We start from the raw sequence: 14,503 nt of genomic DNA on the forward strand, positions 1-14,503 counted from the left end.
ACATAAAAGAAAATTTGAAGAATGTGGGTAACCAAACAATTAATGGTCCCAATTGACTTCCACAGTATTTTTTTTTCATAATATGGGAGTCAATGGGGACCATCAATAGTATGGTTGCCAAACAGAAAGCAGTTGTTTCCGGGACAGCCAGCTCTCTTCAGTCTGAATCAAGCTAGCTTCACTCCCTCACCTGTCACATTACAACACAAATCCATGCAAGGTGTGGCAGCCTTGTTAGCACTGCAGTTCAGCATTTATTGGGCTGCTGGGTAAACAGTGCTCAGTCTTTTCTTTGTTGTGTTATGTAAGTCTGACGGCTGGGACCTAGCAGTATTGTGTTTGAACTGTCCATTTACTCTTATAATAAGAGTTATCTTATTATAACTGCAGTTTGACTCATAGGACAGAATACTTTGGGAAAGAATATCTTTTTAACATAGCATTTTTTTTTCTTCTAGACGACAATGATTAATTGGATAACAAATTTGGTTTTCCTTTTTTTTATAAGAGTGGTTCACACAAAAATGAAAATTCTGGGTCACACTTTATTTTAAGGTCCAATTCTCGCCATTAACAAACCATTAACTACGACTTTTGCCTCAATAAACTCCTAATTTGCTGCTATTTGCTGGTATTGGGTAGGATTAGGGATGTAGAATATGGTCATGCAGAATATGTGCTTTATAAGTACTAATAAACAGTCAATATGTTAATAATAAAATAGTCAATAGTGAGAATTGGTCCCTGTACTTAAGTGTTACCAAATTCTGCCATACTGTACTCAACCCCATTATATCAAACCTTTATGACTTACTTTCTTCCATGGAACACAAATGGAGTTATCTAGAAAAATGTCCAAGCTGCTGTTTTCCCTTTAAAAAGTGAATGGTGACCACATACATTCCTGGTCCCTGTATATTTATATTATTTGGAAAATAGCAGCTAGGACATTCTACTAAACCTCTGTGTTCCATGCAAGAAAGAAAGTCATACTCATGTTTCTCAAAAACATCATAAGCCTATACTGTAAGAAGATGATAGAGGCCACTGGTGCCAAAAGTTTCTACAATCTACTTAAGTTGCAAATAAAAGAGTGGGAATATGTATTACAAGAAAAGACTAGTTCAGGCTTTTTACATTAAAACATTACCAGCTGCAATGCATATGGTGGGGCGCAGTGGGTGGCATGTTGGTCAGATTAAGTGTTTTGGGGAAGTGTATTTGTAATGTTATTCTGCCTATGACCATTTTAGTGTCCAAAATGTGATTTTTAAATTTAAGTTTAAGTTTCTCTTTTATTGTCTCCCTTAGGAGAAATTTGTCTTAGGCAACCGGGAGAGCAGATCAAACATACAAAAAAAAAAAAATACACCATTCCAAAACATATATAATTCCTACACAATCCTAGTTGTGTTCCTCACACCACTGCACAACCCCTTCTATCTCTGATTTATACATGCCGACATCTGAATTATTTGTCAGCAAACTAAGTATAGCTGTATCATCTGGAATTTTAATAATGTAGTTGTTTATGTACCGATTCCTGCAATCATTCGTATATAGTGTAAAAAGAAGGGGGGAACTTACGCAGCCTTGAGGAGCTCCAACATTTGTGACCAATATATCAGAGAAAGTTGAATTAATTTTCACTTGCTGTTGTCGTCCCGTTAGAAATGAAATTTAGCTAAATAATATATATCTGTGCATCCATATATAATGCAAGTGAATGGGCACCAGAATGTTGGTGCTTCAGAAAGCACACACAGACATCAGGACAACCGCAGGCGATGAATCAGTGTCTTCGGAAGCGAAATTATGGGTGTGTATAAAAAAATTAATTGCTTCCGGACATACTTCATATGCACATTCAAGAGAGGATCTAGTGTGTGTTTGATGTAAATGTAAGCATGTTATGAAGCTTGACATAAATGTGACTACGACAGTTCGTCTGAATTGATGATTTATAGTGGAAAAGTATATTCGAAGTTTATAATATTTGTGTTTTTCTTACACACACTTCTTGTTTCACTCTAAAAAAACATTGATTCATCTACTGGGGTCATATTATTGTCACACTGTCATGGCTGTATGTGTTTTTCACTTGCAATATGTGGACTCACAGAGAGGTTCTTTTTGTACAATTGCTGTTTATCAGAAGAAAGAAAGTCATAAGCATCCAGGATTGCATGATGTGAGCATTTTCATTGTTGGGTCATCTGTTAGAAAACCAGTAGTAAATATTTCAACATCGAAATCTGCTGCACTCTTACCTGTTCTCTCGACAGGGTTCTGCACTGTTGGAGGAAGCAGCAGACAAAGCGCCTGCTCCTGAGAACGGGACGGGAAACACAGAGGATCTACCCCTTCCTCCTCCACCTCCTCCCCCACCCGCCAGCACCTTCATCCCGACTCCACCTCCTCCTCCACCTCTTCCATCAGAGCTGCCCCCTCCTCCTCCTCCACCCAGCACCACCGCACCGGCCCCTGCCCAGCGCCGTATGTCTTCCTCCTCCAGCAGTGAGTACTGATCACCACAATACTCTGCTTAAGCACATCTTTTGCACTCTCTAGGCAAATGGCAGTATGAAGCATTTAAAGAGGTCGTGCATTGAAATGATTAATTTTCATTGCATATTTCACACCATGTAACACAATAGTGAGAATGTGAAAGCACAACACAAGCCTGCTGTTGCAGTTACAGTGGTGGCCAAAATGATTAGAACACTAGCATCTTCACTCGTGCACCGGCTAAAACATGGTTTTAAGTCAGTTATTTCTATCTTTTGCTGTAGTGTGTCAGTAGGAAATATCAGTTTACATTTCCAAACATTCATTTTGCCATTAATTGTAATAATCCAGTGAGATTGTCAGATGTTGTCAGACACAAATCTCACTGGATTATTACAATTAAACTGATATTTCCTACTGACACACTACAGCAAAAGATAGGAATAAGTAACTGACTTAAAACCATTTTTTAAAACTACCCTTTTAGGGAGAGAGTTAGCGATTTGAGGTGGTGTGATCGACATCAACCATTTGCGATGCAACAACATTGACCACGGCTCAGCTTTATGCAAATCAGGTTGCATAATGAGCAGCGATGCAGTGTGGCAGCTACTGACGCGAGTGTAGACAGTGATCTGCCACCTGATACAGTTGGATACGCTGATGGAGAAACACCTGCTAGCCTAACAGCACAGAGATTTGGCCCGACCTTTATGAATTTAACCGCTGGCAATGTGAACACCACTTAAGACTTGTAAAGGCCTTAAGTTATAATCGACTGACCTCTTCATCTGTGAAACAATGCTTAGGGGTTATGCGTTCAACCCTTTCACTCGTTTGACCCTTTGTTCGTAGTATGACCCCTTTAATCTTCTCCTATCCCTGGAGGGCAGAGTATTAGTGTCACAAAGTGAGGACAGATACATCCCTGTTATGCCACTGCATTGACAGATTGCACACAATACATTACCGGTCAAAAGTTTGGAATAATTAATATTTTTTTATGTTTTTTTAAAAAGAAGTTTCTTATGTAATATTGTGAAATATGTTTACAATTTAAAATAAATATTTTATCAAATGCAATTTATTCCTGTGATGTAAAGCTGCATTTTCAGCATCATTACTCCAGTCTTCAGTGTCACATGATCCTTCAGAAATCTTTCTAATATGCTGATTTGGTGCTCAATTATTGTCAATTACTATTGGCGCTCAGTGATTAATAATGTAAACCGTTTTTGCTGCCTAATATTTTTCTGATACTATTTTTTTTTAAGTTCTTTGATGGATAGAAATTTCAAAAGAACACTTACTTATCCCAAAGTTTCCACAAAAAAATTAAGCAGCAAAAAAATGTTTTCAGCACCGATAATAATCAGAAATGTTTCTTGAGCAGCAAATCAGCATATTAGAATGATTTCTGAAGATCATGTGACACTGAAGACTGGAGTCATGATGCTGAAAATACAGCTTTGATCACAGGAGTAAAGTTTTAAATATAATTTTAATTAGAAAACAGTTATTTTAAATATGTAACAATATTTACTGTTTTGACTGTATTTTCAATCAAATAACTGCGTGAACAAAGACACTAGACCGGTAGTGTACATGATACTTTACTTTCAACTTTTTTTTATAAAAGCCAGTAGATATTTTGAAACCTGATATTTAAAAGTCAATTGACCCTTGTACAATTTTCATGCATGCAAGCCTTTAAAAGCTCTCAAAAGTGCAAACAAACTTCATAAGCACCTGATGATTCATTAGGCCAAGATTTAAAACACAGGGGAACAAGACGGCCTTATTAAGTACAGTTAAAACTTCCTAAAGGAATCTAATTGTGGCCAGCATGCAAAATCCAGGATGTACTTTTACTCCTAAAGCTAAATACTAAATACAAGCTAAATTTCGGTTAAATACTATTGATAGCATCTTTGACATGCTGCTGATTACCACAGAAAATAGTTTGGACTAAAAACAGTCCTTCAAAGCCATTCTCAAGTAATAATGCAATCATCTAAAGTCAAACATCGGCAATTGAATGATTGTATGTGGTAATATGACAGTATGTGTCAGATGTTGTCAGATTGTAAGTTGTACCTAACAAAGAATATCCCTTTATTTAAAGTATTTAAATATTTAATATGAAAATATTTCACATGAATGGTGTGAGTGCATTGGTGTCAAACTTCGGTTTATGTATCAGTATTTGCTTAGATCTTCAGTCATGGGTGAATGTGCAACCAATATAACATCCAATGTAAAATATTCATGCTGTTTAGTCTGCAAACCTAAACCGTTTATTTAAAGCAGATGTTGTGGATATCAGTAGACCTGTCCATGTTCAGTCCAACTCTCAGTATCACCAAGGGCTCTCCGCAAGCACAAGATGGAAGTCTTAGGGGCGGTTCTAGACCAGTAACTGGGGGCCAGACAGGGGCCACTTGTGCTTTTAGGGGCACAATTTTAAATTTCATCTTAACCTACTTTCAGTATTATTCATTCAGTCATTTTTCACCATGTCATGTGTTACTGCGATCCCTAGAACTAATCTATAACAATTTCAACTAAAATGAATGTTTCAACATGTTTCATTTATTTGACACATAATTTTGTATTGTAGCGTCAGGGGCATCATGCACTCGTTATTTTTGAGGGGGCTCGAGTGAAGGGGGGCACTCATGCTTGTCATGTGACACACAACAGCCACAATACCACTGTATAACTGATATAGGCTTATATCCCTACTGGAAAAAACCCCAATAAAACCATCACAGAAAATGTTAATGGTTTCCACTACAAATACCATTACAAACATTACAAACCATCAACTTTTATCCTTCAAAAAAATGTTTCCTGTAGTGTGTTTTGGGACATATTCCATTAGGATTTATTGGATTTAACAAGCCACCAATAGAAGACGACCATTTACCAGTAAATACCCACAGGGTTCATTGCAGTTTCCAGCAAAACCAATACAAGTCCCATTATAACCAGTAAAACCATTACAAATTTTGTAATGGTGTCTATTGTTTTTTTCAGCAGGGATTAATGATTTTTAATTTTTATTCGAAATATTCCCAACATATATCATGAAACATCGCTATTCTCAAATATGTGTAAGTAAATGCATTTTGCACCTTAATAGACGTTTGTTGATCTATAATGGGCGATGGGCAAAGTAGCCTAATAGTGTAATCTATTAACTTTGCATAAAAATCCGTCTTTTTTCATTGTACAGCAAGAGAGCAAAGAATGTTTACATTATCAAAGAACATTTTCACTTCAGTCTAGCAAGTTTAAGCACTCTCAAAAACTCCCACAATAATCTCTAAAGCTGTTTACAGTGTGAAATTAATATCTTACTTACATTCGTACATCTTCACTTTGTTGTTTCTGATGAGAGAATTAGTCAGAGAATCAGTCACCAGCGCGCACATGAACAAAACAGCGTGTTTCAGTGGTGACTCATCTGAACGCCTCTGATTGGTCCTTGCATTCATAAACTCAACAGAATCGTGTGTGATTGGTTATAATGCACAGTGCTGTAAAAACATATGTGTCTCTGGCTCTGTGCCAGCCAGCGAACGCAGATTTGAATTTAGCAGCTGGGGATGTTTTTATTTATATATATATATATATATTTAGGGGGACCAAGCCCCAGAACCGCCCTGCAGCCACAGGGTAAATCTCACAAAGTTCCAGACTGTTAACGTGAGATCTGGCGGCCTGCTCCTTCCAAAGTCTGTTTACGAATTAATGCGCATGGGCTATTGTTACTTTGAATCGGTTTTGTGTTCTGCCATTTACTTAATTGTTCTTCCTCCAAGGGATACTTGACATGTCTTCGGGACAAAACAATATCCGTGATGTGTTGTACAATTCAGTGTTATGTCAGGGAAATGTAGCGCTGGCTGTGGAATTACACCGTCCTATTGCACATTTGTTGTGGCCTGCAAATAATACACAAACAGAAAGCCCAACACTTTCTAGCTGGCCAGCTGATTTCCTTTTTCTCTTGCAAAAATAGGTGTTTTAAGGTTTTAAGGTGAAATCAGGAATCTCTTAATTCAATCATCATATATAAGGCAGCTAAGATGATAAAGATCCAGTAAGTGCTGTTTGCTGAGACAAGCATCACTATTAGTATTGCATATACACTACCAGCCAAAAGTTGTATTTATTAATTTACATTTAGTCATTTAGCAGATGCTTTTATCCAAAGCGACTTACAAAAGAGGACAACAGAAGCAATCAAAATCAACAAAAGAGCAATGATACGCAAGTGCTATAACAAGTCTCAGTTAGCTTAATGCAGTACACGTAGCAAGGTTTTTATTTAGTTATTATATAATAAATAAAAAGAAAACAGATAGAAAAAGATTAGAGAAGCTAGTGTTAGAGGCCTTTTTTTGCTTTTGTTAATTGTATAATAAATAAAACTGAAGACTGGAGTAATGGTTGATGAAAATTCAGCTTTGCATCTCAAAAGTAAATTGCATTTTAAAATATATTCAAATAAATAAAAATTGTTCACAAAATTACTGTTTTTGCTGTATATTTAGTCAAATTATTGCAGTCTTGGTGACCATAAGAGACTTTAAAAATTAAATAAATAAATATTCCAAACTTTTGACCGGTAGTAGTACTCATAACCCTATGTATTAAACTTTATTGCGTGACTCATAATGCAGATTTTTGTTCATATTGTATTACTGGTTGAGAAGAGGTGTGCAAGTTCTTTTCTAAGCTATTTTTTACCCACCCGATGATAAAACGGGTAAAAATGGCTTGGGCCAGTAAGCAAGCCCCTAAACATAGCAACCTGCTAGAAACCACCCAAGGCATCCTCGCAGCCACTTAGCAATTCCATTGTAACATTCACAACGCAAAAAAGCAACCACCTAGCAACGCTCTAGTAACAGTCCTGAATACATGAGAAGCTACCAAGTTGACCTAGCAACCACTTAGAATACCCTACACATATTAAAAGAACTCGGAACACCTTAGCAACTGCATAACAAATACATAGCAACTAAATAAGCAGCTTGAAGGCAAGTTTTATATAAGCAAGCACTTTAGACAATGTAAACATCTAGTGTTTAGCCTTGCTCTATTTTTTACCGATTTAGTATTGCATATACACTACCAGCCAAAAGTTGTATTTATTAATTTACATTTAGTCATTTAGCAGATGCTTTTATCCAAAGCGACTTACAAAAGAGGACAACAGAAGCAATCAAAATCAACAAAAGAGCAATGATACGCAAGTGCTATAACAAGTCTCAGTTAGCTTAATGCAGTACACGTAGCAAGGTTTTTATTTAGTTATTATATAATAAATAAAAAGAAAACAGATAGAAAAAGATTAGAGAAGCTAGTGTTAGAGGCCTTTTTTTGCTTTTGTTAATTGTATAATAAATAAAAAGAAAACAAATAGATAGAATACATACAAGATTAGAAAAGCTAGTGTTAGTTTTTTTTTTTTTTTTTGTAAGAAAACAAGCAGTTAGTAAATGAAAGACAACATATACACATGACATGTATATCATTTAGCCTTGCTCTATTTTTTACCGATTTTAAAAACAAATTTTTTCAGCGCAAGTATACGACTCTCAGTTACCTATAGATCACCCTTGACCACAAGTTTAAAAATAAAAAAGGCACAACTACATGGTTGTATGTAGTAAAGAGGCGAACAGGTTGCCAAAACAATATTGTGTTTCATTGTGTTTGGTTTTTTTGTTTGTTCATCTCCTCTCTTTCCTTCCTGTATTTGTCATCCTCTCATCGTCTACGTCTGTCTTCACCACACCTGTCTGCCTGGATCTGTCTCTCTCTGCTTTGCATGGACACTTTCTGGCTTTCCATATTCTTCTCTTTTCATGAAGAAAGGGATCTGTCTCCCTCTGTCACCCCTGCTCCAGAAACACTCCGGCAGAGGAAGAGTAAGTATTTCCCCCCAGCCTCATTATGTGTGTGTGTGTTTGTGTTTATGTCTCGTTCTTTACTCCAATTCTTCTCTTTCCCTTCATCGAGAGAACCGAGTGTGTCGTTTATTTGGCTACTGGACCACAAGCTGAAGTAAATCTATAGTATTTTCAATATTACCATGCACTTATACTTCTCACTAGTTCAGATAGCCAAAGAAACCACAGCACCCAGCGTGATTTTTCTGTGATCCCAGTTGCGATCATCCCACAGAATTCCCAGATGCTGCGGGGACTCTGGCACATCAGCTGTGATTGTTTATATAGCGTAGCTACATTGATTGATGAAATTGTGCGGCGAGTGAGGTCGTTGAACCACTTTATCCACAAATACAGTGAAGTCAACATGAAATGACATTCACAGCCTGACGTATTTCTGACAGTGTTGGGGAAAGTTACTTTTGAAAGTAATGCATTGCAATATTGCGTTAAAAGTTACTAATTGCGTTACTTAGTTACTTTTGATGGAAAGTAATGTATTACATGACTTTTGCTTTACTCTTTGTCACCTAAGCTGGGCTTGTTTTGTATTTTTTAATAATAAAAAACCTAAAAAGTTTTATTTTTGGCAACTATAAATGCCCTTTCACACCAAAAGTTAAATGAATAAGCCTCAGGCTGAAGGAAGAAACTTTGCACCTTACTCTCGATTTCACTCAACACGGGACAGGAGAGGAGTCAGGAGTGAATAAATGGGAAAACAAAGTAATTTTGAAAAAGTAACTCAGATATTTTCTTGTAAATTTGAAAGTAATGTGTTACACTACTAGTTACCTGAAAAAGTAATCCGATTACGTAACCCACATTACCCCCAACACTGTTTTCTGAGTGAAACGGCGATAAAAACCACAGGATGGAACTTTTCTATTTTGTAAATGGCTGTAAAAAAGTGGGCGTGGCATACCAGAATGAAGCCAGGTGATTGGTTGACAACTAAGAGGGCTTGATGACATCAGAGACACAGAGAAAGCTATTATATTTTGATGAAAGTTAATTTTGAGAAATACAATGCACCGGTGAACCATGCACAATAAGATTAAGTAAATATGGTGTGAATTTTTATTTCATGTTGACTCGTCCTCATAAAAATCCATGTGGAATTAAAACCACTTTCAATTTGGAATAAACTGTTGAGTTTACAAGCAGTTCATCTATTAAAGTGGCATGTTTTGACATTAGTCTGCGTATAGTGAGTCATGCTTTAATGAATGAGTATAAAGGTGTGTAAACAGTGGGCGGCCTTATTGACTTGCTGTGCCGTCAACGCAGCGCCTTCATCCTACGCCACATCATTCCTCGCCACGCACAGCTATTGTGAACATCCTGATCCTCTTTTTTCTGCTCATATGCAGGCACAAGTTCTTCTGATTGCCTTTGTTTAAGTTATATTAAAGTGATATTTAGCTACAGGTCATGAATGAAGATTTGCCAAGTCAAGGTCGAAGGTAACGTACATTGCGTTTGTATTAAGCTATATGATGATTTATTTTAACTAGGTCATGTTGGGCAAAGTATCTAAAAATATTATAAATTATGTTTTGATATTTTCAGCTTTTTGATTATTTTCTTTCTATGCTTATTTACATTGAAGTGGCTAAACGAACACAAGGAGGAATGATATACAATCATTTTCATTTATATGCCTCAATATAGTAATTACCAGCAATATTTGCCTGCATATTATTTGATTAAATACTTTAATATACCTGCTAACATTTTGAGTGCTGTCAGAAATCTTTAGATTCTTCAGAGTTGAATAATTTTTATATATATATATATATATATATTGGACCTCATTCGGTGAGCGCACACAGTTGCAAAATTGTGTATTTGTAATCTGGGCCATATTTTCTTGTTTTGCTAATGGTTTTCGAGGATTAGGGCATGTCACACAACCTGTCCATGTCAGCACTGATAATAATCAGAAATGTTTCCTGAGCAGCAAATCAGCATATTATACTGATTTCTGAAGGATCATGTGACACTGAAGACTGGAGTAATGATGCTGAAAATTCAGCTTTGATCACAGCAATGCATTTTTACAAATATTTTTAAATAGAAAACTATTTTTCTATTATTAGAATTTTTAAAATTAGTTATTTTAAATATGTAACAATATTTCACAATCTTACTGTATTTTCAATCAAATAAATGCAGATGCCGATCTCTCTAATTTGACTAGTTTCTACCACGTTACAGTTCATTTGTTCCAAAATACCGCAGAGTTTGCAAACTGGTCTAGTCCTAATTAGCTTATAGAAAACCTCTTTAAAGCCAGCAAACAAGACCAGCTAAGAAAAAACTAATGAAAATAATAAAATGGAACTAGCTAAGAGGCCATCTTAGTATGGTTTATTTATTTATTTATTTTAGTGCTGTCAAACAATTAATCGCGATTAATCGCATCCAAAATAAAAGTTTTTGTTTACATAATATACTGTATGTGTGTGTACTGTGTATAATTATTATGTATATATAAATACAAACACATGCATGTATATATTAAAAAAATATGTAACGTTTATATATATAGTTTATATGAATATATAAAAGTTTTTGTTTACATAATATACTGTATGTGTGTGTACTGTGTATAATTATTATGTATATATAAATACAAACACATGCATGTATATATTAAAAAAATATGTAACGTTTATATATATAGTTTATATGAATATAAATGTATACATGTAAATACTAGTGCTGTCAAACGATTAATCGCATCCAAAATAAAAGTTTTTTTCTACATAATATATGTATATAAATACACACACATACAGTATATATTTTGAAAATATTTACATGTATTTACATGTCTATATTTATATTCATATAATTTATATTTAAAAAAAATATTTAATATATAAACATAACATATTTTTCTTAAATGCATACATGCATGTGAGTGTATTTATATATACAAAATAAATATAACACAGTAGACGTACATATATTATGTAAACAAATTTTTATTTTGGATGTGATTAATCGTTTGACAGCACTAGTAAATACATGTAAATATTTTCAAAATATATGCTCTATGTGTGTATCTTTATATAAACATAATAAATATACACAGCACACACACATATATTATGTAAACAAAAACTTTTATTTTGGATGCGATTAATCGCATTTATTAAAGTTACGCAATTGAGGAAATGACAGAGGAGCATTCAAATCTTTTTTAGCTACCTTAATTTGCTGAGAATTTCAAGAAATGAATTACATCATCAGAAAAAAAGTACAAAAGCTGTCACTGGGACGGTATAAAGGTATGCCTTTGTAACTTATTTACCCCTAAAGCGTGCATTTTAGTATCTTAAAGGTACATATTTGTAGCTATAGTATACATAGTAGCTAAATGAAAACCTTTTGAATGTACCACCCCATTGACTGCTTCTGTACCCTATTTCTGAGAGTGTACGACAAAGAACTCAGTCAAACAGTCAAACAAAATTAAATATTCAATTTTTCCTAAATGGCAGAGTAATGACATAAATACAAGTTTTCATTATTAGGAATTCTGAATTATGGTCATTCCAGAACACTGTGAACACAATCATACCATAATGCCAACAATAACTTTATTTTACAAAGAATGTTTTGTTCTTTAGTTCTTTAGAAAATCATTAATGTATCGGTGCTCTAAAGAATCCTGAAACTAATACACTGATCTCAAGAACCTGTGATGCATTGTTTAAAAAGTATTTTTAATTTCCAAAGAACCATAACCAACTCAAGAACCTTTAACAGTGAAAAATGGTTTTTGATAAGTATAGCAGACACATCAAAAATAGTTTATTGTACAAAAATGAACTAAAAAGTCTGTAAGATAAAAAACAATCACATTTATGCAGCCAATAATGTATCACTTAATATCTGGAAATATTATTCACTGGACTGCACGGACACTAGTGGATGAGAACTGAACTCATCTCGATGATGAAATTACTGTTTTCTCCAGAGCTATCTATCTCTCTCTCTCTCTCTCTCTCTCTCTCTCTCTATCTATCTATCTATCTATCTACCTACCTACCTACCTAACTATCTATCTATCTATGAATTAAGCTTGTTTCATAATTGATGGACTTTACACAGTTATTGAACCAAACTGAATCAACAATGAACTGATTTCAACTGACTCATTATTGTTTACCATTGTCTTTTCAGAGCTTCTCTAGAGCTGAACTAAATTCTGTTTGCATCATTGAATCATTATTTTCCTGTTAAGCACTGTAAAGCTACTTTGAAACGACCTGCACTGTATAAAGTCATATACAGTGCAAATCATTATCCTCATTGCAAGTTAACCCTATTCTTTATAAGATGAGAGTTGTTTAGATGAGATCATTAGATGCTACAAAGAATTATTGATATAATTGTATTTTTAAGAGGGTTTTTTTTATTCAAGCCAGCTGTGACCATGTCTATATTTTTGTCTAGAACATTCTATTCTGATTGATCGTTTTGACATTCAGGGGGAACGTCCGTCATCGCCGCCAGAGCCTCTGCCAAAACCCCAGCCCAACAACACCCAATCTGCAAAGCCAGAGTCTCCACCGCCTGCTTGCCCACCCACTCCACCCGCTCCCACGACCAGCGGAGGGTCGCCCCAGAACCTGTCCACCTCACAGAGCAGCGAGAAGTTCGCAACTGCTGTCAACGGAAATACTCCTGCTGTCCAGAGCAAGTCCAGCGTGGTGGACGTAGAGAGTCTGGTGCCCACACATGACGAGCAGGGCCGAGCCATCCCAGAGTGGAAGAGACAGGTGATGGTGAGGAAACTACAAGTGAAGATGCAGGAGGAGGAAGAGAACAAGAGAAAGGTGAGTGATGAAGCAGCTGGGTGTTTTAAACATAAGCTGAGGCAGTGCATCTCTTATCCAAAATGTCAACATTACTACAGCTTCAGAACATACTTAAAGACCCCACGAATCAAAATTGGAGTTTAGTGGCTTTGAGTCTATGCGTTTAAAGGAATAGTTCACCCAAAAATGAAAATGTTGTCATCATTTACTCACCCTCATGTCATTCCAAACCTGTATACGTTTCTTTCTTATGATGAACACAAAAGAAGATATTTTGAAGAATGCTGGTTGATGGCCCCCATTGACTTCCATAGTATTTCTTTCCCTACTATGGAAGTCAATGGGGACCAACAACTGTTTGGTTCTTCAAAATTTTTCAAAATATATTGTTTTGTGTTCAACTTAAGAAAGAAATCAGTACAGGTTTGGAACAACATGAGGGTGAGTAAATGATGACAAAATTTTCATTTTGGGTGAATTATTCCTTTAAGGTAATTTATATGCTAGCTATTCCTAAGAGCCGACAAAATGCACATGCACGCACAAAATAGTCTTTATTATCTGGTTAAACAAAAAAAAAAAGACTGATGACAAATTTTTGTCCCATAAAATGCTTCTTAGAATGAAGAAGCCCAATCCCAAACAATGATATGTGCCTCTGACTAGCATTAGAAAGAAGCAAACCATAGTTCATCAGTGTGTCTGGTAGCACCTTAGATCAAGGAACACATATTCACTATTAACTAAGAGTTTTCCCTCAATAAACTTCTAATTTGCTGCTTATTGATAGTAAGTAAGGTAGTTGTTGTAGTAGTTACGTTTAGGTATTTAAGTATGGAAGCCCATTTCTGGCATAAACTCACTATTCTGATTTTATAACTAGCAATTGCGAGTTTACATCTCACAATTCTGAGGAAAAAAACAACAAATCAGAATTTTGGGATAAATAGCTGCAATTACCTTTTTAAATTTTTTTTTTTTTTGGTGGCAGAAACGGGTTTCCATAGTTACGGGATCTAAAATATAGTCATGCATTAATTTGTACTTAATAAGTTTTAATAAACAGCCAGTATGCTAGTAATATGCATGGTAATAAGCAACTAGTTAATAGTGATATGTGTTCCCTAAACTAAAGTGTTACCGTGAGTCTGTGGTTGCAAAGTTTTTCCATATATGTGCTTTCCCAACCATTTA

The 14,503-nt window shown here is 35.3% G+C and overlaps 1 protein-coding gene across 1 annotated transcript in view; it reads left to right on the forward strand.

Annotated features, from left to right (window-relative positions):
- Positions 1–14,503, forward strand: part of LOC107748975 (espin-like) — a 70,659-nt gene that overhangs the window by 45,260 nt on the left and 10,896 nt on the right. The window contains exons 12-14 of the mRNA XM_016564014.1: positions 2,286–2,517; positions 8,397–8,488; positions 12,980–13,327. Coding sequence (XP_016419500.1) covers positions 2,286–2,517; positions 8,397–8,488; positions 12,980–13,327 — 672 coding nt within the window. The remainder of the gene's footprint in view (positions 1–2,285; positions 2,518–8,396; positions 8,489–12,979; positions 13,328–14,503) is intronic.

This window comes from Sinocyclocheilus rhinocerous, unplaced genomic scaffold (genome assembly GCF_001515625.1).
Source record: "Sinocyclocheilus rhinocerous isolate Xijiao unplaced genomic scaffold, SAMN03320098_v1.1 scaffold470, whole genome shotgun sequence".
Lineage (NCBI taxonomy): Eukaryota > Metazoa > Chordata > Actinopteri > Cypriniformes > Cyprinidae > Sinocyclocheilus > Sinocyclocheilus rhinocerous.